The 27,922-nt window shown below is 36.9% G+C and overlaps 1 protein-coding gene across 1 annotated transcript; it reads right to left on the reverse strand.

Moving 5' to 3' along the window:
• Nucleotides 1-850: 850 nt before the first annotated feature.
• Nucleotides 851-27,876, reverse strand: ap1m3 (adaptor related protein complex 1 subunit mu 3). Its single transcript, XM_042007194.1, has 12 exons — nucleotides 27,651-27,876; nucleotides 21,136-21,292; nucleotides 20,547-20,614; nucleotides 19,999-20,129; nucleotides 14,010-14,157; nucleotides 12,602-12,728; nucleotides 9,449-9,591; nucleotides 6,896-6,967; nucleotides 6,286-6,444; nucleotides 4,732-4,857; nucleotides 3,994-4,069; nucleotides 851-2,225 (listed from the first exon to the last, which is right to left on the reverse strand). Exons 1-12 carry the CDS (start codon nucleotides 27,690-27,692, stop codon nucleotides 2,203-2,205), a joined length of 1,272 nt encoding a protein of 423 aa, XP_041863128.1. The 5' UTR covers nucleotides 27,693-27,876; the 3' UTR covers nucleotides 851-2,202.
• Nucleotides 27,877-27,922: the final 46 nt, after the last annotated feature.

The raw sequence follows: 27,922 nt of genomic DNA on the forward strand, positions 1-27,922 counted from the left end.
CAACGTATTTTTATCTGCCAGGAAAAAAATATAAATTCATTTCCAAATCAGACACAAGGCTATGATTAATGCAAAAGGAGTTTCTAAATTAATGAATTTATAATTCAGATATTTAAACATACTTTAGAATCGAACTTTAGAGTATGTTATGGATGTAGCTTGAAGGAGTCAGAAAAATGCAGTTTTCTTAAAAGTAAAACCACATTTAGAATTTAATGTGCAAAAATTAAATACTACAATATATTTCTGATATACTAAGAGCAGTGAATCTAAGGCTCATCAAAATGGATCACTATCTCCATTCTTTGAAACAGGCCATAAAACAATTGTATAAAAACTATTTCGGCTGTCACACATTTCTCCCATAATTTGAGACCATGCATTGTGAAGTAACTGCATAAAAAGGCACATTAGTATGCCCATTAAGGGTAGTTGAAGAACATTATTTAAATAATGTTTTGTTTTTTCATTGTTTTGCACTCATTACTCAACTCTGAAGCTGGAGTACAGATTTTAGTACCTCTAGGTAATACAAGTTGGCTTTTCCAGTGTTTTATGCAAAGATAAAACTCACACACACTAGAAAGTATTTAGTCTTCTCATCTAACAAGAACATCAAGCAATGATTTAAATTAATATATTCCCCAAAATGTCAAACAAATCCTCTACAAATATTGTACTGTGTAACATAAAAAACCTTTTACCTTTTACAAATTTGCACAAAGTTTACTACAGATCTGTCCTTACATTGCCCATTTATTACAATTTAATGAAACACACCAAAAAGGAACCACATGCAGAAACTTCATCCTTTAATTAAAAAAAATAATAATAAAAAATATTCCCAAAACAAGTTACAAAAAATGTTTATTTCCAAATATATCCCTTTTTTTTCTATGGACAAACAGTAGTAGATAAATTAATAAGAACACATGATAAAATACGTTTAAAAAATCCCCACTGCTGCCTTAACTGGTCTCCACATAAGAAAATGGCATGATTGTAACAGAGGGTTTTAAAAGTGGGCACATCTTAGGCTTGTAAGGTACACCACTGCTGCACAAAGAAAATACAGAAGCCAAATTAAAAAGCTTAAAGAGACTGTTACTTCAACATATTGTAAATGTTCTCAGGTTCTGCAGAAATCACAAGTTATTTGTAGTTCCTCAAAAATTTTATCCATAGTAGAGTAACCAGTGCAATCTAAACAACAGATAAAAACATTAACCAAAAAAAGAGAGCAACAGATCCGCACGATACCCATTCCTTAAGTCTCTGCCTCTAAGCTGATTTTGAGAACAAGGACAAGGTTACAAGACCCACAGGTCTAAGTATTATGTTACACTGTAAATGCCTCGGACAATAATGTGCCTTATTAATCATTGACCTGGATGCTGGTATTCGTTTCAGTGCACTGGGTATTATGTTCACAGTGCTAATAGTGAATAGACATTTTGTAGGGCACTAAACTTTTGTGAAGGTTTTGGCAACATAATGTGTTACTGAGAGCATGAAAAGTTAAAAGGGATCTTACTGATGAAGAGGATATTAAGAAATAAGCATATAAAGAATAAAAACCCTGATTCTTTGAGATACGGAGGGATTTGAATTAGTTATGGTCCAACCTGAAGCAACATATGTTTTTAAAGAAAATAAATCTATGACACAGTTTCAAAAATTTAAAAGAACTAAAATACTTTTTGCGCTTTTAACTATAAAAACCTGCAATAACTCTTTAAAGCTACTGTATGCTGGCATTACATAATGAGCTGAATTACATGTCAGACGATAGATCATGCTTCAAACTATATATATGTTTGGGTTTTGCCTAAAACAAACAAAAAAAAGGTATCATAAACAAAGCTGGATGTATATGACATTAGAAAAGAAGAAAAAACAGAAGATGATGTGTTCATTATTATCACAGTTCATTATTCATATTCTAAGATGTTTTAGTGAAATATGGAGGAATTGTTGAAAGAGATTTCAGGTTAGAAGGGATTCAACACTCTAACCTGTCTGAGTTTAGTAACAGACAAGGGGATGATGTCCAGTTTCCGATCACAGTGGGAAAAAACTTCATATGTCCTGCACCTGTCCTCAGCTGTCAGCTGTAGACAGGAAGCTGAAGAAATGGAGAGAGCGGAGACGAAGACAGACTGAGGGAGAAAATATCCATTTGCCTAGCAGCATCTGTGCCCTTTAGTTTGTCCGGAGCTGGTAATCTGCCAAGAAATTTAACAGCAGAGAATTATCGCACAGCTTTCTTCCCCTCATTGCCCCTGCACATCACATCGGTGCCATTAGAAGCTCTATCACCTTAAATCCCTAAACAGAATTTGCACAAGTTTTAATGGGAATTTAAAGAAATCGTCTCATCAATGGAAACAAATCAAACTGAAGGTTGCTTCTGAAATAAAATCTAAACATGACAATAAATAAACTTTAATGTGTCAGATTCTCAGACTACACGACAAGCATCCTGAAAATCCCCTCACAGCTTGTTCAATAAGGAGTGACAGTTCTTACTTCCTGTAACAAATCAATAAGACGTTTGATACATTATTTACACTGATTTAAGGATTTCTTAAAGATTTTTTTATTCAGAAAACATAGTTTGCAGCTGGTGGTGATATTCAGCCTCATAAAAAAGAAATGCAATACTACTTGTAGGAAAATGTTTTGGCCACAGATTGGATGATAATAACCACAACAGGTACTCCGTCTTTAGTGTCTTGCAGCATGAGGAAGCACAAAATATATGATCATTTAAATCTGCACCATAAATCTCTTTCCTCTGCTTCCCTGCTGATGTTACAACATGTAGAGAGGGACTTAGCATTTGCACAGTGACACCCTGGGAGGCCCCCCCACTCATTGGTATCATTCAGCCTCTGCAGTCCCTAACTCAGACCTGACAAGGCAAGGTAATGAAAATAATGTAATGGAGTTGGGTTTATTCCTGCAGATGGCAGGTATGAAACTTAAGGATTTCTGGCAGTAGACCAGCAGTGGGATTAGGTCCCCATCTCCATTTCATTTCCATTTGTGCCCCCATTGAAACTAGTGAGCTAGAAAGGAAGACACTGTTACAGTGTCATTAATATTCAGCTGCTTTAAAAAATCAGTATTATTAAAATAAATAAAATAAAAAATTAATAAAAAGAGAGAAAAAAAATGTTTAGCAGAAAGATGTTTCAACATATTTAATGATGCTGAAAAGGTAACATCTTAAGTTAGCAGGCTTAAAGCTGACAAGCATGTCTTAGTTATTGCTGTCCTTGGTGTCACCTTTGTGTTTGACAGATATGGGTTCATTCTAAGGCCAGCGACTCATTCTCAAGAACCCAGGTGGGTAGCATTGCTACACAAATTTAACTTCCACTTCGGTTCAAACAAAGACAGCAGTGAAACATTTTAACAAGCCCAAACAAAGCCAGATAGTAATGTTTTTATCCTTGACAACATAAATTTTGTTACTCTAAACTCCTTATGCCACGGCTCGTGGTGTTAGAGTCAGGTAAAAGATATGATGGATGTTAAAAAGGTTGGGTTCATCAAAGGAGCATACAGTGAATATTGATGTAGAAAAAAATGTCTGATGTCTCAGGAAAAACACATTTAAGATCAAGTTAACCTCTGGTTCTCTAATGATTGAGGCTTAAAACCATCCTGCTTTAAGGAACAAAGGCCTAGGACTGAAAAAGCTGAAAAGTTTTTTTATTAAAGTTTTATTATTTTTTTATTATTATTATTATTATTACTATTATTATTATTGCCGTTTTACTTTTGAATATTTACTTTTAATATAGGAACATTCATTTAAAATATCTATCAAACAAGTTTCTGCAAAAGAGCCACATCAAACACAAGCTCTTGTACAAATTTATTATTTAAATTTCCTACCAATAAAACCAGTCCCAAGTGGCTTATTAGCAGTTGTTTTGATTTTACTGTTGAGATGTTTTATATTCAAGTATCATATTTTCTCACCTCCACTTTGTGTTATGTAGCGCACCCATGGCAACGCCTGGTAGCCACTCTTCTCTATGATCTTCAGATAGCGCACCTGGGGAACATCAACATTGTAAATACAATGACTTCATTCACAGACACACACACAATCCCAATTTGTGATTTTCATTCATTGCAGTGGCATTACTCCCAACTGTACATAATATGTCTGCAGTAGCATTACCAGCAGTCTACCTACAGTAGAGCTGATCTCCTGAAATACTGATTCATTTCACCTCTTTGGGATGAGATCTGCTTAAATGTTTTAATCCAAATGGACATACGGATTAATTAGATCTGAAAACTCATGATTCTCTAGATTTTAAAAAAAATCCTCATGAAATCTTTCAGTAACAGGATGGTGACAACAGAGGGGTAAACAGACACATCTTGAGTCTACTGTAGATTTATTGCAAATCATTTACAGCATGGATACACCAACAAAACTGCTTTCAGTTTGCACAACATAAATATCAAGATATTATGATTTCATGGGTTTTGCTGTACTGGATTCAACAAGGCCACAAAACACATATGAGGAAATAAATGCTAAACTCTTGTGTCTGTGAGAAGTCCTCATTATGTATTTGGTCTAGTATTTTATAATCTAATCACTGTGCACCCATGTGTAAAGGCCAAGCAGTGTAATATTTAACTTGCAGTTAAACAAATACAAAGAACAACAGTCTGAGTAAGAGGTGTTAAAAACAGTCCTACCTGAATGCCAGAGACAGTGAAATAAGGGATCTCAAAATTAACTGTGACTGGTCTCTTTGCCTCCAGCTCATCACCCTCCACGCTGGGTAGCCCAAAGTGCGCTCGCATCACATACTCCTTACCCCCCTACAAACAGACAAACAGAGCACAGTGAAAGCAACAACACTCTCACTGGATCTGGTAAACCATTAAATTCAGTGTCTAACCTCAGTTAACACTGGGTAATTTTGTTTGAAAACATGAATATTCATAGCAACACGAGACAACTGCCTTGTCATAACAAGGTGAATCGATTTATTGGACTTCGCGTCTGCCAAACCAACTCCTCCAGAAACACATAAAACAGGTTCATCATTCTCCAGAACATCACCAAGCATTGAATTTATTAGTTTGTACTTTGGATTTATTTGCTGCACATCAGTTACTGACAGTTTTTACTTTAAAGCCTATCAAATCAAGTATTGGGCATTTAATATTCTTGCCTTCTGGAGTCGTCCCCACCCGCACCGTCCTCAAATTAAGACCAACTCCGACAGAAAATTGTGCATTCATGCAGGTCCCCATCTGTCACAATAAGAGGCTGATTTATAGATAAATGATGAGCTTTTAGCGTCTTTGCTAAACTGGAATTTTAAATACAATTTACAAAACCCCCACTGAAGTGCAGTTAAAATAAGTTTTTTAAATGTCATTCCCAACTAATAATGCAAATATGGAAAATCGATTAATTTGTAAAAGTTTTATTCACTGTTCCTTCGATAAGATTGTAATGTTTATAGAGTAAAATTGAATGTAAATGCAAAGAGTTGCAAGTTTGTTTGCTCAAACTACATTATTATTTACTTATTAACCAGTTTCCTGTCGAAATTAGTAATTTCACAGCCTTCAAAAGTAAATAGCGATGGGGAAAAATATCTGCAGTCACGCACAAGCTGGAAAGCAAAATGTCATCAGTAATTCTTGACCCTCCTTAACAGGCTGAATGTGTAATAAATTACGGAGGCGACAGCAGAAGTTGACAGATAAAAGGAACCTGGACTGAATTAATGTGCGAATATTTTTTGTCTTCAGCCAGTCATCCTTTTGTTTAAATAGCCTTTAGAGACTCATACTGAATCTGGAAGAAACAACAGAGCAGAAAGAGGAAATGTAAATGTGTGTGGTTGTGTGTGGGGAAGCCAATTAGGCAGATACATGGCTGCTGTCTAGTATTTGACAAAACTCAATTTTATTTTATCACATTAGGGTTGGTTCAAGCTTACGTGGCTCTGTATCACTGTGATGTTGCTCTGCTTTTTAAACTTCTCATTCAAGTAGGAAGCTAAACATTGAGCAACAAAATTAGAAAGACAAGTAGCATTTGCACCACCTGCTGTGGAAAATGAGCCTAACACACTATGTTACGCTTAAAGTATTGATCTTAAATAATTTAATCTACCCAGGTTTAAAGAAAAAAGAATGGTGGTGGTTAAACAAGTTAACAAGGCTATTTTTGAACACCTAAATGGACTGTGGGTAATCAGCTGTGATGGCGTGTTTGTACGTCACACTAACAGGGAAGGATTTGATGTTCCACTGCACCACGTTCTTCTCGGGAACCCACTTAGCGCTCCCTGTGCTGGTCTTGAACTTGGGTGAGTCAGCGTCACTGGGCACTGGCACCAGAATAGATACATTGTTGGCAGTAGACCGACTTTTAAACTGACTTCGAGCCTGCAGAAGGTGACAGAGGACAGGTTCAGATGTCACTGAATATCTTTATGATAAAAAAGCAAAGATATTGACGTTTGATGAAGTAAATCCTAATAATCATGCAGTAAAAGTTGTACTTGTTACTCTGTATGACCACTGAGACATCAAACATGTTCAACTAGAATCTACTTTAAATAGAAAGATTTGTCATTGCACAAAAAATAATATGCAAAATACATAAGGATAAAATTACAGAGAAGACAGTATATGAATATAATTATTTAAAGGCCTCAGTGCTGTCCAATTTTACTTTCAAATATACTAAATATGTACACTTATAACCTTGCAACTGAGCAGGGCACATAACCCACCAAACACGTCTCAGTGGAGGGACTACTACAGAGAAGGACAAAAGGACATGGAATGCTTTTAAATGTGTGTATAATTATATTGGTGTATCACTCATCATTACCTTTACTTTGATCTCCACACGGCTGTGGGAAAACTTTTCAATAACACTCTCAATCCATATGAGAGGCTTCACCTGTCAGGGACGGATTAGGAGACAAGGTCAGAAACGTGAGCACAGAGCCGAGTACATCAATGCACACATCACTGCAGTGATAAGAGCGGACACAAGAGACAAGAAGATGCTGTTTATACAGCACTTTATTCTGGGCTAAAGGACCATGTTTCTCAATAGCTTGAAAAAAAAAGACTTGGCTAGCCTGATAAGGACGTCCTGGCTTTATTCGTTCAACATCACAGATAAAAGGATTTAGTCAGAAATAAGTGGGGACAGTGGATGTGCAATAATAATAAACATAATATGGATGAAAACTCAAGTTTTTAATCTAACCATGTGTCTTATTTTATACACTACCAGTCAAAAGTTTGGACACATTTTCCTTTAAGATTTAATGGGAAAGTGTGTCCAAACTTTTGACTGATACACACATTTCTACTGAAAGGTGCTGAAGATGAAGTTATACATGTTTTATTCTATTGAGAGTACCGTTTAATACATTTATTTTACTTTTATACCTACTAGGTATTTACTAACTTAAGCTCAGCCATTCAGCCAGACAGCGGACTAAACCCCTGAGAGCCATAAGCATCAATCCTATTTTTTTTTTAGATTTCAAGAGCTCTGTTTTGTGTCAGTAAGACAAATTCAGTGGACCACGTAGGCCTTTTTTTCTTTTATTTATATAGTAAATTTATATATATATATATATAGCTGCTCAATGAGAAGAGTAAATGTTGCATGCTTCACGTCAACTATCACCAGAAAAGGTCTGTAGATTTGCTGCTAGTCGCTTTTTTGGGATAGAAGCTAGAGGGGTGTGAAAACTCTTCTAGGTTCTGGAGACATGGCCTGGTGCTTGTCGCAGCTTTGGCACTTGAGTGTTATATAAACTGAAATGAACTATGAACTAGAAAAAAATGAAAATGGTGAACTTGAACTGTTCATTTTCAACTGAATGAACTGAACTTTGAACTAGTTCATGAAAAGCATGAACTTGCACAACACTGACCCCATCTAACCAAACTTTATAATGAGGAACAACAGCTGTGGAAATCTATAACGCGTATTACCCCAAAATTACCATCTTTCCAAGAATTTTGAGACAGCGATATATGACTGTGTAAATTGTTCCATTTCTCATTATCCTTTTACTTCCCATGATGCATACCAATCTCTGCAGATTTTTATCCAATTATATGAGCTTGTCTTCTCACTCAATGATACATCCTATACATCACTTTAGAAATACCATCCGTCCTAACCCAGGTGTCCGTTTGTTTTTTTCTAATTTATGCATCCTACTGTGTATTCAGTTATTTAATTTTCTTTTCTTTACTATATAATGTTATAGATGTTGGTGTATATGTGACTAATTGCCTTTTTATTTGTTGAAAAACAATACATTTGAAGTTAAAAATAAAACAGAGCACTAATATTTGCAGATCCTAACAGCTCTATGCTACATTAATATTTTCAGGAGATGTGAGCATAAATCCCTGACATATAGATATTTCATATAAATATTCTGAGACGTCCATTACCAGGTGCCTGAATCCCTTCAACTTGTTCCAATTAAATGACTCTGCTCCTCATCCCACCTTCAACTTAGCCCAGACACTGATTTTTGGCAGAGATCCCTTTAGCAATCTTGTTCTTTCAATTAATATGTGCAGCTTGTGTTTATTAACCTGACACACCAGATGGTTTGTTTCACAGAACCATCTGTAAAGTCCTCCACAGGCACCATTTGGAAAAGTGCAGGCACTTTCAGAAATATTTAGCAGGGGAGTGAATAAAGCATCTGTCTTTCAAAGTCATATGTAAACTTCAAACAGTAGTCGACTGTCGTCACAATCAAAATCCACCCTTAGCTGCAGGGCACTGAATGGTCTGAACAACAAACAAACAGCCGTAGAGCAAAAGGACATTTTCACAATACTGCATATTTCTTCAGAAATACCAATAGTAAGCTACCAGCAGAAAACGGTAATGATCAATATTAGGTGAGAAACCATAAACTTTGCAAGTACTTCAAGTTAATAATAAAAAAAAAAAAAAAAAAAACACAAAAACAAACAATCAGAAGATCACTGGTCAACCCCTAACGTCAGCATACAAAATATCCTGAGTTGAAATACTGAATTACACAATCCCCCCATTTGTTCCCCACTTGTGGTCACTTTGGATAACAATGCCTACAAATATGGTTAAATGTATTTATATGACACATCTCCTACAACTTATACTGACAAAAATGCTTTACCATCTAAAATACAAATGAAAAAGTAAAGAGTATTCTAGCAAAATGCCAGTTAAAAAGTATGCAGAGAGCAAGAAGGAGGAGGATAAAAATATTTAACTATAAACAAGTGAAGTTGTGATGCAGGTGTTTGGGACTTACATCCTGTATGAAACAAATAGTTAATGTGTTCTTGGCACGTAGGTGGCCTCGGTATGTGATCTTTAAGAGGACTGATTTGTTTGTGTGCCACTCACTGTTGTGTTGAGGCGGTACGACATGAGCTCGCTCTCGCCATCGGGTGGGATGAAAGAGATGGTGCGGTCATTCTCAAAGCGTGACAGACGGACACACTGATGAAACTTCACATCCTCCAGCTCCACTGTCTTGCTCTTCTCTCCTAGCGCACACAAATACACACACAGACAGAAACACAAAAGATTGAGAGAGTTCCACGCAGCCTTGAGGGAAATCAAGGTCAAGTTAATAATCACTGACAAACATTCACTCAATCTTACACACTCAAATACACTGTACAAGCAGTGTGCTACCACATCCATCTGCTGCCCCCCCCGTCCCCCACTGAACAATTATTTTGCTGCCATACACAAGCCTATACACGGTTTGCCCTCAATACCTGCCGCCATCATCTTCTCCCCCACTGGGGCCCAATCAGCTGGCTCACAAACACAGCCTCACCTGCACTAACACTCACAGACCAAAATTAATGAATATTGTAGGATAACCTAGAAAATACAAAACAAAAACACAGTTCCTGTTGCCAAATATTCCCACTCTTCTCCACTGTTTGATGTTTACCCTGAATATACCAAAGGAGGCCAATAATAATTACATTGCAGGTAATTTAGCTAATTTTGCAAAAATCTTAAATCCACTTATGAATTCTGTGTTTTACCAATTAATCTATTTTGTAAAATATTTAAAGTTTTCTTTTACACTTAGCGCATTCAAACAACTTATTTTGTCTGATCACCTCAGAGCACACACAATTTTCTTAATCTTCCTCTCACAGGCTGAGCAAGACGGTGCACTCTTCCAATAGACATTTGTAAAGACAACCTCTTTAAGGGCTAAATCTGTAGTCTGCTGGAGAAAGTCCAGCGTTCCCCTTCGCTGTGGTTAATGGAAGGTGCTGAGCAGTGGAAAACAGCTGTAATGACTATGGGCCCATGGGCCTTCGCTAAATCTTCCCATTCAACAATCAGCTCAAGTCTGCGTTACCTGCTCTGAATGCAGCCCTGGTCCAGCGCTAAGGCCTTTCAGAGAGTGTCTCTAAGTGTGTGTGCATATTTGTGTCTGCAGCTTCCTGATTCATTGTTCCCTCTAGTGTCTGTACGTGCAAAGGTTTATACATGCCTATAATAAAAGTGGTGGGAAACTTGCTTGTTTGTCTTTTGGTTTTGTGGGTGTTTGCTTGTTTCTGTATGTGTGTGCACATGCATGTGTGCAACATTCCTGAAAGTTGGGACTGGATAAGATGAGGTCTAGAAAAAAAACAGAGCTGCTGTCAGGTAAAGCAAGGAAGCCTTTTAGAAATGTCCCTCTCTTTTCAGTTGGTTTTTAAATACCACAGACACAATAACCTTTGCATATAGCATTATCAACACGAGAGGGTGGGAAGGTCATCAGGGACACTCTGCCAATGCTTGGACCTAAGATGCCAAACAAGGAGGTGTGTGTTTATGCCAAGAGGAAGATTTAAGACAAAGCAGAGTCACCTGAGGCTCGCATATAAGGTCACTCTCACATGTTTCTATGCTTTTAATACACTGCAGTAGTTCACTGGAACTCAATCTGTTCTGTCCATTACATGAAACCAGTTTACAATCGCATTTAATACCTGTCCAAAGCATTTAACGCTTCTTTGTGTTATCATTAAATCTTCCAAAATGGGAATACTTGTTGTAGGCCATTGTGTAAAACTGTAAAAAAAAAAAAAAAAAAAAAAAAAAAAAAAAAAAGAGATATCTGGATGATTTTCATTTAAACACAAGAGGAAATTAGAAAATGTCACATAGTCACTATGGCATTAAATGTCTGGAAAATGACAAACAAATCTAGTCATAGGAGAAGAAACCGTTAGTTGCAGTCCTTGAGTCCTTGCAGCCTGCACACTCTACCATCAAAGTAGCTTTAAAATGTTATTATCATTATCATTTGAAACAGTAAAAAACCAACCACATGAAATTACCTCAGTCTAGTTTACAGACTGGCCATTTCACTTATGGCAGCCTGGAGAAGTCAGTTAGTGTGAAAAATCTACAGTTATTTTACATTATTTGACTTTTAAAAGTGATGCTATGCACCACATCTGAATTAGTACATAATATTACTGGAATGTTATTTATCAAACGTTACTGTGACAGTTCTGGACTTCTGCCAGTGGAGGGCAGCATTAAATGATTTATAATCTCTTTGGCTGCATCCGACTGGAATAAAAAACCTAAACAGTGCAAGTATGATAATTACAAATTACAGGTGACTGATGTGTAAATCCAGTCTAACTGTTCAAGATGAGAAGAATTTCAATTTTTGTATTAACATGCACTGCGAGTGTGTTTGTATCTGCCAGTGTGTTTGATCATTATTTGTGATCAGCATTTCTAGGGATACGTTATTTCCCACACTGCAACACTCAGCAGGGGGGTTGTGGGCTGCAAACACAGGATAGCCACAGACCCTCACCTTTCATCTGCAGGGCTGTTGCCTGGGGTGAGGATTAAATCAGAGGCAAAGAGGCTAGACAGTGATGGAGCCTTTTCCCTTCAGTGAGGAACAGTGAGGGTGGGAGGAGTAGGCTAAGGGGAAGAAGAAGACATGGGGGAGGAGGATGTGAGGGAAAAGGCAAAGGAAGATGTAGCAGTGGGAAAAGCTGATGGAAAAAAATAGAGGGTGGGGTAGAGGAAGGATGAGAGCTGCGCATAGGATTTAGACAGAAAAAGGAGGTAATGTGTGAGGGTGAGTTCAAGGTGAGACTGAGAGGAAGAAAGCTCTGCCAACAATCAGCTAATATTTTTAACAGATTTAGATTTAACAGGAAACATCTTTCTTCAAAATTCAATAAAAGAGGGTACAATTTGCAAGTTCTCTATCAAATCAAATCAAATTATGGAATCTTTAGACCCTTGCATACAAGTTTCCCGCAACTCTCTGATACTGTTTGCTATATGCATGAAAAAAAAGTGTAGTTTTCATTTTATGGACACATCAAATAAACATTTGTAAGGTAAACTCACCTAACTGTGCTTTTTATGCACATCACTGGACTTGGCTAAATAAAGCTTCGCTTTGAAGTGGACATGACAATTCAAGTTATTTAGTTCCTAACCTCTAGTTTGGGGCACTCCAATTAATATCTATGGCTGTAAACAGTATTAAATGATACTTACTGCCTGTGATCTCAAACAGCACTTTGTCATTGAGACCCAGTCTTAGTTCAGGCATCCCTGACAGGACCACTTTGAGCTTGATGCTGCCCACTATTTCACTGCGCAGGACACTGCCGTTGGCACTCACCTGGAGACAAAACCATTACATTTTCACACTGTGTACACGTTTAAAGTGTTGTGATTTTGACTGTTCACCTTGATGTGTGTACATAAAAATAAATTCATGATGTGTCATGTAAAAATATATTCAGTACATATACATAAGAATCAGAACCCTAAATAAATCAAATGAGCCTTTCCGATGCCTTAAGCAGACTAAGAGACAAAACTGGAGGCCTTCTCTGCATACAGTTGGACAATGATGAAAATGTTTTTAAGAAGTCCCTGTTCACAGTAACGGAGGTTGCAACTGCAGCTTTAAATATCTTCCTCTCATTAGTTTCCTCCTGATTGGTAATCACCTGCAGCTGTACGTTGTGTTGTCCCTGAAACATTTCTTCAAGGACAAGACATTTGAGAGAAGAGCTGATTTTAGGTTTAAGACACAGCATGTTCGTGTATATAAATGTGTTTAATTTCTTTTGCTGAAGGACATTTTAGACTTTGAAGAAAACAAAGCATCCCTCTACTAAGCTTGCTGTGTAGCCTAATAACATTATCATACTTCGTCATTGTTTATTATAAGTTTCAGGAGGAGGGAGGGTGACATGTAAAATGAGTAAATGCAGAGGAAACTTAAAGGACAGATTACTATGACAATATATAAAAATGATGCCTTCTGTATTACAGTAAAAACAATTCTAGAGGAGTCCGATTACTCCAAATGACAGTAAAAATATACCATCATCTCACTAGTTAAAGATACTCGGTATTCTGACTTGCAGAAGAAATTATTCCTTGTGTACTCTGACTTTATGCTTTATTTACTTACTACTCACAGAACACTATGGAAAAAAAAGTAATGCTATAATGAAACAGAATGGAGAGTTATTGACATTAGAAGCCATTTCCTCAGCAATTCAATTCAAGGAAATAGGAAAACTGCAGAGGAGTGCAAACAAGCCAGGGCTTTGACACAAACGATTTTACCACCAACACACCCGCTTAGCTTCAAGAAAACAGTTTGAACATGCATTTTAAGACATGACTAAGAAGACAGAAAAAACAGCAGTTACAGATAATTGATGATGAATTGAAAAAAAAAACTACAGCATACAATACTTAAGTGAATGGGAATTTAATTTGAATTGTTTTCTACCTGATGTTTAGTTTCACGTCTTGAGAAATATGAAAATATACATATTTAATTTGCATACTGAAGATATAAAACCGTGCTGGAAATTTAATGCCCTTCCTGTACAGATTTTAATGGGGATTGTAATATTGATAAAGCAAGATTTGCCCTCACCAGAAGATTTACTGACTCTATAACATCCATAAAGACTTCATTTTTCCTGTATTTGATGCCCTCTGACCGCCAAGACACAGCATTAGTGACAGTGGCAGGTGGTCGAGGTGCCCCGACCTCCAGTTTATGGCCCTGCTGGGTGATGTACCTGAAAGAGACAAAGACAGAGAGCAGGTATAAAGCAGCTCGAGATGTGTCCAATGTCAGTTCATAATCCTGCTGAGTGGGACACCTGAACATCAGTGAAGTACATTCATTATCTTAGAACCAAGAGTAATGATCATAGCCTTTATTACTGATTTATTAAGGGGACAAAGTTTCTTAATGTCAAAGGACAATGAAAAAGAACTTTAGGCTTTATTATTTAATTTGTCAAAGACTTAAATAATCGGACAAGTAACACAAATTCTTAACTAAAACTAATCTACATACATGGGAGGGGAACAAAGAGGACATATAGTTATAAAGCAACAAAAAACACAATGTCTCTTGTGGAATTATTTATATTTTGCATCAATCACATCCATGACTTAAAATAAATGAAGTACTCTGGTGTAAATAAATTAAAGGAGAGGTGGGTATTCATTTTGTTGGAAGATTATTCATGGATGTAATTGGAAAGCAGGGATTTACATAAATCCACTGTGACTGTAGTCATGGATAACAGTATGGCACAAGCATTTGTTTGCCTATTATGCATTGCTTGAGTAAATAAACCACAGCAAGTCCTTTTAAGAGTAGCGGGCCATGAAGAAACACTGAAACAGCTTCTGTAATGTTGACATTTTCAAAGATTTAAACATTTAGTGTGATGATCATCCAGTTACAATGTAGACTACTGTGCCAGCAAACCGAAGAAATTCTTTCATTTGCGTTTAACTGTTTTTTTTTGTTTGTTTGTTTTTTGCCCTTTGGAGCCAAAAATGACGTCCAAAGACAGGAATGGTTCTAACAAAGAACATTAATATACTCTGCATGCTATTTAGCTCGACTGTGGTTTCAGGCTGAAAATACCAGCACATGTTGGATAAACCTGTTTGACAAAGTTTATAAGCCACGTTTCCTGCAAGTTATATATGCATCAAACCATCTAGGTTAATTTAAAAATAAAAAAATAAAAATCAGGAGTTGATGTTCACTCACTGCTGCCAACTTGACCAGTTTGTCACTAAGTTTAGCTACTATTTTAGACCCCATCGATAAGCAAGTATGTTTGTTTGTTTGTTCATTCTTCAAGAAGCAAACTAACTGACGGAAACTAGTGACTTGAAGGACAGCCATCCTATATGTTGCCCTGCAAAAATCAGATGCCTGACCTGCTACAGGACAGGGACATGATCACATCAATTGCTGCTTCCTTGCACACACAAGCAGAAGCAGTGTGGTGAACATAAACATACAGTGTTTTCCTTGTGGCAATGTAAGGAGGGTTTGCACTGTGTCAGAAAACAATCAGTTGCTTACAGCTTTCTCTCTGAATGATCACTAAACTGCAAAAGTTGCCTTTAACTTATGGTTATTTTGTGAGATGATGCTACATTTATAAAAGGTTCAAGATATTATCACAGCAAAGAAGCAGTCTTGAATGCTTTGATAGTGACCACAAGTTAACATATAGTTTTAATGGAATACTTTTCAATCATAATTTCAGAGAAATTCCACCATTTAACAATAGAAGGTGATAAATATGCAAATGAGAGCAGTGTTACTGGGTATCTAGTTCTAAGAATTTACAGTATGCGAGTAAAGAGTAGGGGAAGGGGGGGAGGGAACAAACTGTTGTAATGCACTAGCACAAAGCAAACTGAAAATGGGTGACAAATTATCAATATACTAATAGACCTCTGATGTTGCAATTTCAGTTAATTGCTAATTAATAATTGCAATTTCCCTTTGAGATTAATAACATTTTTCATTTCATGTTATGTAGCAACATTTAGTGACTTTTTTGGGGGGATGCTCAGGCAGGAATACTTTGGAAACTGTTGACAAGACTGTATTCATTTAAATGCTGCTTCAGTTTTAGGTGTGCAGAAAGGGAGGACACTTGACAAACTCTCTCCTTTCTTCAGACCTCATTTCCCATGCAAAGAAGACTATGTGAGGGTCAAGATCTGCATGCATATGCAGATTTTAGACAATGCGGGCAATGCTGATGACGTCACAGTTCGCAACTGAGAACAATATTTCTGCCTGTTGGGAAATGCCTTTCCTTTTTTTGAACCATTTTCCATTTTTTTTGTCTGAATGTGCCCGCCTGTTTAAATTAGGTTGGGGAACCTGCACCGTGCTGGAGCCCAGCTGGTGTGAAAGTCCTAACAAACTACCTGATCTTAGCCCAGCCAGCTTTTAAACCTGTTGTGTGCCCAGTCTGGACTCAAGTCGCCTTCTTTAAAACCTGGGTAACCATGTTCTACTAGGCTGAAACCAAGGATGTTGAATGATATTTCACAGGCTTCATTACGACAAGCAAGTTCTTTCTCATTAGCTGCCAACAGTCATTTAATACTTAAGTTATTCAAAAATATTGATTCTGTTATTGTAAATGAGTCTTTAAGTTATTCAGTAATAAGTTTAAGTACACCTCACTCCACATCTTGGATTCACTGTGACAAAGACAGACAGATCTATACATCTTTCAAAACACTGCACATTGGTTTACATAAGTGGTTCCCAACTTATCCTCCCTGGGGACCCCCATCATGCAAATAATAAAAAGCCATAGACCCCCCTGTCCCACCTGGGGCTGAAACAATGCTTGGTTTAATGCTTTCAAAAGTGAGATTCTCACCATAAATAATGTATTCTGGCTAAGTACTGTCCTTCAATAAAACCAAAGTAAAATAAACAACATATAGCCTTACTTTTTTTTTCTTCAAATAGGGACAATGTGTGGGCATTAATCACAATGGCTTTGAAAGTTCAAAGTTTCAAGGAGCCTGTGGGGGACCCCAGGTTGGGAACTACTGGTTTACATCACCTAAGTGAGATGGTTTGGTTTTCCAGTCCTGGCCTACTCCAGGGAGGCATAATGACATCACATGAGAATAAGAAGGAGCTCTAGTTAGATAAACAACATGTGACCGGCACTGTTTTTACACAAATGTCTGCCTCTCATCATTGTTTATTTTCACTGACCTAATTTATTCTTCAAGGCAGCCCTACAATTTCCAAGTATATGTCTGCCATCTGTATGATTTATGCATTTGCCTACATTCTGAAGTGTTTAACTACATTTTTCTGATTATACTGTAAACCGGTCCTTGACAGAGAAGAATACAAACACAGAGGTTTACATTTTACAGTTAATGGCACTTCACAAATCAGCCTGTCATTTCCCATAAACGTAAAATTATGTGGGATGAACAGAGCAAATAATTTAAAAACACAACAAGAAAAAATGTGTATTTCAGTCACCTCATTATAAGTAGTCTAAACCAGGGCTCTCGACCTGTACTTCAACTTACTGTGGCGAATTAGCTAATATTTACAAAAGGATTTGATACAGATGTTGTGCAGCCACATGCCTCAATCTGCTTTAATTGAACTATTAACTTTAAACCCTGTCAGGCATACTAAAAAGACAGACAGTGATCCAAACTGCACGGGTTAAAGCAGTCCCACCTAATCCCCGTGATCTTCTCCTAAGCTACTTTCTGCTTTTCTATTTCTAGCTGTTCCTCGGTTTTTTTTCCTTCTCCCATAATCTGATGATTCTGCCCAGATAAAATTTCACATCGTAGTTCAATCTGCTTTACTAACTCTTTAAGAAAACATTTGGTTGTTTGAGCATTCTGCAATGACAATATTGCTTTAAATGCTAACAGTAACTGCCGTTGGACTGCTAAACAATAAGCTACATCCTCCTGCAAATTTAAACTAAAACTGTCAGCTATAACTGCACTAAACTGACTTAAGTGTTAGAGCATGTGTCAAGTGCAGCTAATAAATGCAATCAAATCCTGCTGAAGAAACAGAAAATATGAGCAACATCTTAAAAGTCTTGTTTTCACTTCGAATGCACAGTTCATTTCAAAATGTCATCAAGAAAAAAGTGCTAAACAAACAAGTTTAAGATTGACAGATTAATGCGAGAGATTTTCCCTTGTTTTCTGTCCTAGTTCCTCCCACCTAAAGGGTCTCGGAAGCGAGCTGACATGTAGGAAAGTCTGCAAGTTCGAAAAGATGAAAAGCTATGACAAGTGGGCTTGGGGTTGATGTGTTGTTTTGCTGCTTTACTGTTTCTGGTTTGCCCTGTTTCTCCTCAGAAATGCTAATGAGGGGACGCGAAAGCGGGTTTGGCAGCAAACGGAAAGATTAGCATAATAATGGCAGTCATAAGAAACACACACACACACACACTGAATAGTGGGTTTATGTCTGTAATATGACCTTACTTGGTACAGTGCCCTGAGAAGACCTTCAATGTAATCCGTCTCTATATAAATAAACAGTAAGTGCAAGTATGTAGATTTATGCTAAGAAACACACATTAATACCCTATTGTGCAAATGTAACAATGCAGTCTCTCTTGCATCCTCCCACTCACACATTAATCCATTTACACTCTCACCTGGTAGGCAGTGGTGAATGTAAGAGAAAAACTGTTTTTTTGTTTTGTTTTGTTTCTTGTAGCTAAGTCATGAAAAGGTTAGATCAGGAATAACCCAATCTGATCCTCAAGGCCCACTGTCCTGCAGACTTTCAATATTTCCCTGCTATAAACACACCTGACTCAAATGAATGGGTCAATAGCAGACTTGTGTAGAGCTTGTCAGAAAAACATTGAATCAGGTGTGTTGCAGCAGAGAAACATCCAAGACCTGTAGTTTAGTGATCCGTGAGGACCAGGGTTGGGTTAGAGAACTAGAATAGCCTCCAGAGACAGACACAGTCAATGTATGTGTACTGTGTGCTGGTGTGGGAGTGGGAGAGTTTGTGCCCACTAGAGAGAAAGAGAGAAAGAGAAAGACGGATAGAAAGATGACAATTGTGTGTCTCCTTGGTGAGATAAGCAGGGCTATTTTGTCTGAGAGTCTTAAGTGTGTCCAGCTGACGGTGTCATTGTATATGAGTGCCAATTGGCGCCTGGTAATTATCAGCACTATTCAGACACTGAACACACTAACTGAACACACACACAGACACACACACACACACAACCAGAGCCAGTCTCAGTGCAAACACAGCAGACATCAATAACATGTCGCTGGACAAAGCCCAATTAAATTTGAAACATGAAAACATTTGACAATTCACTTTGCAAATGTGAACGTTTCAGATACAAAGTTCACTGTTCATAAAAAGCTAAGTGGACCATGTGCTCAGTGAGCCCATGTTACCAGTGGTTGCAAAGTGAAAGCTGAGCTTTTACCAGGAGTCAAATGCCTCTCAAAGGAGGTTAGAAGCAAAACAACACTGCGCACTTATAACACAAAGCGTGGCTGGAACCAAGAGTAGCAGTTGCTTCAGTTCATTTTACTCACTGAGTAAAATTCCATTCATCACAATTATATTCCCCAGATGTATTCTGTTGAATGGAAGAAAAAAAAAAAAATAGGCCGACAGCACTTCAAACTTAAGGATTATGTCTTTTTATTCATCTGTCTGCAGCTCACTTATTGCATGAAATACAAAGCTGTTATCTGACTGAAAAGCTCTTTGATGTTGGATGATACAGGCGCCACTTGATCAAATGAAGTTACATTAGAATCAGACTGGAGTGAAGCAATTACTGCTATTGAGGGTTTTAAACTTTAACCTTATCTGCTCATCAGCTTTATGATGAAAACGCCAAAACACAGAACAACCATAGAAAAGTGAGCCAAGCTTTGTCTAATGTAAAAGATTTACGAAACAAATACCTCAAAACAGCCTCAGCCCGAAGTTTTGTCATGATTTCTGACTCGTCTTTAAAATACCACTTATTTGTACACCTGAACATGGCAACGATTACAGCAGCTAGGGTATGTTGTGCTACTTTTCTTACTCTTGTAGGATCTTGCTCTCAGTTGTCTGGGGAAACCCAAAGTCCATGACTTCATCCATCAGTTCGTACACCGTTACAAAGTTATCACGTATACTTTCCTCCTCAAGCTCCTTAAAGTACTCTTTAAATACCTACAGAGAGAAAACATAACAGATTTCAACATGATTTGTAAGTTGTTCCATTTGTGCTGTGAGTGTGTTAGTATCTATTGACTGTAAAAGTAAAAAAAAAAACTGTAGCTGCATACTTCATTTAAAGGCTTCACTGAGAAAATTGTAGAGGAAAAAAACAATGAAATATGATTTACTGTTACACTTTCCGATGTTGGGTTGACTAGACATAATTATAGACTTCCACAACTTAAAATGTTAAGTTCTGATTGGGTTTCAATAAAGATTTTTATTTAAAGTACAGAAACAACATAAGAGATCACGGTATAAATTGTATATTTATGATAATATGACAACAAACATCTGCAGGTACCAAATAACTTTGATGATGTTTCGATAAAAGTCAAAGTTGTGAATGTAAATCTCACTCTGACTCACCTGTACTATTTTATAAAGGAAAGAGTACACAAGAGCAGCATTAGCATTCTTCTTAGTCATTGCCACCACTGAAAAAAATCACTGTTAAGAAACTATGTCTGAGTGTAAAAAGACAAATGTACATGTAGTCATGTAGTATATTTATCATAAAGAGAGAAATTACAAGATTAATGCAATATAATAGGAAGTTACAAGAATGCATTAAATTAAAAAGCAATTAGGAACATGGCCACAGGGAGGGAAGCAGCTTAGTTGTGTAAGGGAGAACACTGGGAATACTAGTTACTCACAACTGCAAAATGAAACTGAATTAATAATGTGTGGGGAACTCTGCCTGTACTATCTTGCAATGGGAAAGGGTGAATATATTGTACAGTGAATATCACTGATACATGATGTGTTAAAACCGGCAGAGAACCTTTGAAGCTGTCTGCAATCCAAACCTGAAGCACATGACTCCTTGCACTCCTATTTTGTGGCAGAAAGAAGGATTGTCAATCCAATTCATATGAATCTTAAGGGTGGCTACAATGAAGACGTCTGTAGACACAGCAAAGCACATTTTTAAAAATAAACTCTTTTTGGATACGGTAAAGGTTGCTGTGTTTGATCCACAGGAAGTGTGATGAACCGTGGCTGACCAGGGGTGTCATCTCAGCATCTTCCTCCCTCTTCATTAGTATGGGCATGAAGTGGTCAATCTCATTCATGTCCATGTTTCCCATGTAATTACGGCAAATCAGAACCTGGAAAGAAAATATAAAAGAAAAAAAAAACTGAGGCAAAGGGAAATATTATAAAGGCAGTATAAATCATTAAACATTTAGAGCTTTTGGCTCAGACACCAAACCTACACTCCAGCTTCAAGATGCTTCAGGAAACACTGGCAGGCCAAAAACAAACAACAACAACAACAAAAAAAGCTCTGAATATATTCTTTGTAGCTTTATTGGACTGATAGATATCTCATCTTAAATGAGGAATGACCAGTTTCTCAACATAAAAAAATCAGAGCTGACTGGCAACGTTATAAGATTATTTTGTTCCAATTTCTAACAATTGCACCAATTGTCATGGAAAACAAGGGTGAAAAGTTGGGACATAATGATTCTTGATTCTGATGGATTAGGGTGCATACTGTGTAATTTCAACACCTGGTCAAAGACATCGGCCATGTATCCTCCCCCTTGTGGTAAACAGTTAAAAGTCAAAGACAAAACACCAAAAAAATTTTAGCTACAAAGGCAAGGCAAGTTCATTTGTATAGCATATTTACACGATTAAAAACATTACAGATGGTGCATAGAAAGCATTAAAAAGTATTAAAGGCAGCAACAAATAAATCACAATAAAATCATAAATTAAATTAAAATTATTAAAAGCAAAATCTATATTAATAAAAATTTCCACATTTAAATTGAAAAGATGAATTACTGACTTTTCTTAATTATTTTTTTATTTATTTATTTTATTGTCCAACACTTTGGTTTAAGAGTGTACACCTCCAGGCTAATTGATTGTCCATGTCAGGTTAAAAAAATAAAATAAAATAAAGTTCAGTTAAAATGGTTAGTCCTTTCCTCTTTAACCTTTTAGCCGGGGTGTCCATAATTTTCAACATAGTTTGAAATTTTTAACAGGGCACAGGATAGTTTTCTACTTAACCTCAGCTCATCTTAAATGAACTTGCATAAAGTAGATGTGTTTCTAAAGATTAAGAAATATGTTTGTTTCATTGCAAATCAGCTTAAATACAAATTTGCACCACACCACATCATTTGCACCACAAAGTAGAGCCAAACTAGAGTCCAGACAGCATGAACACCTTGTATATGTTTTGCCTTGCCCCTTGCATACACAGATTTGTGTATTGTAGACAATAAAATATATAAAGTCCCTTTAAGTTTTCACTAACAAATGTTAATCTTAGCCTTACTGTATTTAACAGAATGGTAAACCCTTCCCAGTCTTAACTTCAGACTGAGCTAACAAGCTGAGGCTGATATGAGATACAAATATATGAATATTGTTTAAACCATATATTTACTAGAAAAGGGGTTTAAACAATATTCATATATTTGTATCTGATTTTATTTTACATAGACACACATGGTTTTGTCAGTCAGGGATGTGAAAGGTAGATGCTTTTGTCTGATCCATATTACACACTTAAACCAGAAGATAGGGCTAGGACTATTTTAATCAAAAGCAAACTTTTTTAAACTGAGATAAACTAACCCTTCTGCCCTACAAAGCTATGTTGGTGCAAGTATTTTTCTTCATGTTTAACATAACAACATGATAGACAGATTGTGGTTCCTTCCCTTTCAAAAGGTTCACCAGAAAGGCATGAAGACTTGCCTATCTCCCTCCCAACACCACCACGTGAGATCATTATCAAAGTCCGTCTTGACGTTTTAAGACTGTTGGAATTTTTCTAAACAATCCACATTGCTTTTCACAGATGTGACAATCTTCACTTAACAGTTTTTAGGGTAAACAGCTTATCTAAGTTTATCTAAGATAAACTATGTATCTAAAAATACAATTATTAATTTTTATTAGAAACACAGTCACACAAAAATAAACTAAGATGAGTCAGCAGTGCTGCTATATTCTGGAAAGAGTACTACGCTTCAGGGAGCTAGATGACACAGTCTCCCTCTCTCTCTCACTCTTCCTCTCTCTCTTTTACACACACAAAATACTTCCCTCCTTTTAAACAGGAGTCTGTTGTGCAGGGGTCACACAGGGGCAGATGCAACAAAGGCAGGCGGAAATGAGAAATAAAAAAAAGGACATTCCTGAAAGTAAAGTAATCTTGGGAAGAAAAGAGATATGGATAGGCCACTGCACAGCTAGGGTGAGATGAGACAGAAGCAACAGAGCGAATGGTTCAGAGGTCACTGGACAGAAAAAATTAGATATAGACACATCTGTGTATCAAAAAGAGCTGCAATACTGAAAGGTCTTGGAAAGAAAAACAAGTGTCCAGTGAGTCACTTTGTAGGTCTGAAATCAAATCTTGATAGACAATGACGACCTTCAGAGAAACATTCTTCAAACAGCAGGGACCCCCTCCAGCTGTTGCTGTTGTTCTTAAGTTTTGTGTGGAAACATCTTCTTCACATATCTTATACACCAAACGTTGATCAAGTAACAACAAAAGGTCCCCCAATTGGATTTCATCAATAACAAACATCTGATGAAAACTAGAAGTTCTCAAACACCACAAAAACAAGGTCTAACTTCCAGTTAGGATTTACCATGTATACCTGCACAAGAGGACATAACTACTCAGTGCAGATGGGTGCAGTAAGAAGGAAACTTTAGGACATCGTAGATTAAAAAAAAAACAAAACAAAAAAACAGGTATTTACTTATCACACAACTGTCATTCACTCATCAATCAGGTGGGTGCAGATCAAAGTTATGACTAGCCAGAACTTGGTTGTGGGAGAGGTTTGTCAATACTTAGCCTGTTGCTGTTGAAGAAGGCAGAAAAAAACCAAAGCTAAAAAAAAAAAAAAAACACACAGTCAATGGGTGAAATCATGGATTTGACACCCATGTTGGACACTAAAACACCCATCACAGACTCAACATGTTGAATAAACTGAAAAAAAATCAACAAAACCATGGAAAGACCAGAGAGACGGACAGTAGTGATGCACCAGATGTTAAAGCCATTACTGACACCCGACTGATAACATGAGAGACTTGACCAGTACCTACTAATGCAGCGAATATGTATTTTCAGCATCATCAGTATTAAGCTTTATTAAACAGGACACATGCAAATGAACAACTGATCTCACACAAACATTATATTCCAAGGCCCAAAGCAGAACATGGAAACGTATTATCCAGGTCTTAAAATGTAGAGTAAACTTATTCATTTCAAGTTGAGCCACTACACTGTCTATTAAAGACACTGGAACATGGTGGATTCTGTTGGTATGTTCACATACACGTATTATGAGATAACATTTGGGAGTATGATGATGTGCAGATGTATGGAAGCCCAATTTTATGCAACTAAAGCAACCCTCTGATTGTACTGAATGATTATATGTGACATTTACAAATGTCAAATAACTCAAAGCCTTTTCATAAAAAAAAAGGAACAGAAAAGAGGAACATGGACAATGACAGTTTATCTTAAAACTATAAATTGTTTTGGCCAATTTCTTTGTTGATCTATTGCTGCTTAATTCAGTTTCTTTTATTATTGTACCAGAACAGTAAAGCACTATCTTTAAAAACTAATAATGGTCTTTAAAAATCACCAAAACAGAAAAAAAAAATCTCAGCTGGAATACACAATGTTCCTGAGATACACTGGGCATTGACTGACTTTTTCCAGTGTGTAAAATCAATAAGCTCCACTCACTGCTGACCTCTAAAGGCAAACATCAACCAGGAAACCCTCATTAGAGAGTATGACCCGCAGGCAAACAGAACCACAAATTTTTTTTTTAGCAAAGCTAATGTCAGTTGGTATCACCCATCAACACTTTAAAAAACAATCATAGTGAGAATCATGCCAAGTCAGTCCAGTGATAGTATGGGTAAATAATATGAAGCGACAGAGCTGCTGGGATTAATCGTAGCTTATTTGTATAAGAGATAGTGGCACATTGATATATACAAAAAGACTCCTGGTCCATCAATTGCAACCATTTAACATTGCGAACAGTCACAGAGACTCATTTTCTTCACAGCTGAGCTTCAGTGCAGATCAACAAGAGTCTACAATCACAGCAGCAGCACTGCATGGTTGCACTTGGGAGAGGGTGTTAAAATGCCATTATTTATAATGTTCATAGCGTAGCTTTGCTTAAGCAAGGGTGGGCAATCTGCCCAAATTACCAGATGAAGATCTTTTAGGCATTAGTTCTTGACACAGATGTAGACAACTGTGTTGGGCTCTGGACTAACTTTTTCCAGCTTTAGCAATTTTGTTACCCAAGAAGATTTTGAAGGAAGCATCAACACTGTTTTAGGAAAAATCTTAAGTTGACTTTTAATGCAGCCCCAAGGAGGCACAAGCTCTCCTTGTGCCAGTCTCAATACCAGCTCAATGAAGAGGGTTGCGTCAAGAAGGCCATCTGACATAAAACCTTTGCCAAATTAAACATGGGAATCAGCCCGTCTTCCATACCTGATCCTTCAACACAGAGGTTAACAAAGACCACCATTGACACTGTTAACTTACAGGGTGCCAGTGGAAAATGGGCCTAAATCAAATTTAAGTTGAGCTAATATATGTACATTAAATAGTAAAATGTGTAACATTTGCTATGTTTTTTAACATCACTTTGATTAAGATACTGGTTTTATGTGTTATTACTCATCTGAACAACTTCAGCTTGAGGATGTTCACTTATTAAAAATTATATTGTGAAGAACTTTGAACAAATGATGAAACGCTGATTTCAATGTCCCATCATTTAGGTCTATAAAGCAGGTCTCAGCAGCTAATGAAGTGCATTCTGGTGCTTAAGAGGTTTAATGGAAAGGGGTAAGCCTGACAGAGATGGGTAAAGGATGCAAGTGGCTTCTGCAGTAGCCGGGTTTTTAAGTGTGGATTTAAATCCTAAAGTGACCCATCTCCTCAAGAAATATTGGTTTGCAAGACACAGTAATGCAAAAAATGCCTTGTTTAATGCCTAATCAATTATTTTTATATAACTGATCATTTTTCTGTACAAGCAATCAAATTAATATAATTTTAAAATCTACTTTTATTGCGGTAATAACAGTCCTCATCTGGTCAGGACAGAGGAAGAAGCAGGGGGAGAACTGTAGGTGAGGCACTGCCGACATGCCCCCAGGGCAGAGATAAATAGATAGCAAGAGAGAGAAAAAGAAAACCTTTAATCTGTACAATCAGACATCCAGGGAATGAGGGACGGATCCTTCTTCCAGATGGATACTGTTGTCAAGCAGATAAGGCTCCTTCAGCAATTCCTTTTCTTGCCCTCATAGTGACTCCAGGAATGTTTAATCATTGGTTAAACTGACAGATACCTTTGCTTTCAAGCATGAGGGTTTTAAATGTAAGAAGATTTAGAAAATGAATGAACATTCAAGCTTACACAGCTAAATTAAAAAAAAAAAAATCAAAACCATTCAGCTTATAATTAAAGTTAAATCAATTAGTCAGGTTACCTAAATAAATCAACATAACATTTATATACATAAAATCTCTTTGAAGGTGACTTGATAATCAGGTTGTAATACAAAAATATGATGAATACAATCTTTTAAATGTTCTGTTTTTTGTTTTTTTTTTTGTTGTTGTTTTTTTTTTTTTGTTTTTTTTTTGTTTGTTTTTTTGTTGTTGTTGTTTTGTCCCCCCTCTTGTGCTTTACACAATGTACAACAAACAGTGACGGCTTAAAGCTTTTGGCCAAACTGTACTAACTGTAGACACTGAAGAAAGCGGTGGATGTTTTCCACTAATTTCTTACATTTTGCTGTCTGGACTATTAACTTTTACATCAAGAAACCTGCCAAATGACTAGCATAAATAAAAAAAAAAAAAAACAGGAGCAAACAAGAAAGAAAGGAAATAATCTGACACTTAATGAAACAAGTCAATGATCACATATTTGGTTGGTCAATTTCTGTTAATCCTCCATCCTTAAACGTCTCTCTAACCTCTCTAATCTCGATAGAAATGTCCAATTAAATTAATAAAAGCACTGCTCTTTCAATTTGGTAGCTTGTTATGGCCACAAAGAGTAAAGTTATAAACTTTAAAATAGGACACATCACGTACAATAAGGGCTGCATCGCTGCACAAGAACAAGTCCTCTGTGTCTGCTGAATATCGGTAAACGAGTTTGGCAAGTTGAGTTTCTCTTCCTGTCTGCTAAGGGTTTTAGAGCTCATTCAGCACCAAGTTAGCAAGTTACTGCCAGGAAATACAACCATGCGGGCATTTCATGTACAACTGCAGTGTATACAAATAGTAAACGAATTAATATATAAAATAAAAAAATAAAAACAAAAAACAACCCTCAATACTGACGCGGTCTTCATTGTCGCAGGTGTCTTGTTGATTAACTTCCCACCAACAAGTCGTCTCAAACTTACCTTCCCTTTTAGGTCAAGGATGAATATCGCCGACGCCGACATCTTGGCGGAAAAAAAAACCCTCGGGAGCAAGAAGTAGGCTAAATATTATCTGGGTCTACTCTGTGATATAGGTCACACAAATGGGATAAAACTCACTCCCATCATCCTCCTTCCTCCTCTCCTCCTCCTTCATTCGAAACGTTTCGCTGCAACTCGCTGCTTTTCCGGACGGGAGCGTCAAACTCACTACGCTCACGGTAGTGCAACTTCCGGTTTAATTCAAATGGCGT

This window comes from Melanotaenia boesemani, chromosome 14, assembly GCF_017639745.1.
Source record: "Melanotaenia boesemani isolate fMelBoe1 chromosome 14, fMelBoe1.pri, whole genome shotgun sequence".
NCBI lineage: Eukaryota > Metazoa > Chordata > Actinopteri > Atheriniformes > Melanotaeniidae > Melanotaenia > Melanotaenia boesemani.

What these genes read in the sequence shown, in the direction of transcription:
- ap1m3 (XM_042007194.1), bottom strand. Translation starts at nt 27,692, where the DNA reads ATGTCGGCGTCGGCGATATTCATCCTTGACCTAAAAGGGAAG. An exon ending in TCCTTTATAAAATAGTACAG is followed by an intron (nt 20,130 to 20,546) that starts GTGAGTCAGAGT and finishes TTCTCTCTGTAG; the next exon opens with GTATTTAAAGAGTACTTTAA. An exon ending in TAGAGTCAGTAAATCTTCTG is followed by an intron (nt 12,729 to 14,009) that starts GTGAGGGCAAAT and finishes TTTTGTCTCCAG; the next exon opens with GTGAGTGCCAACGGCAGTGT.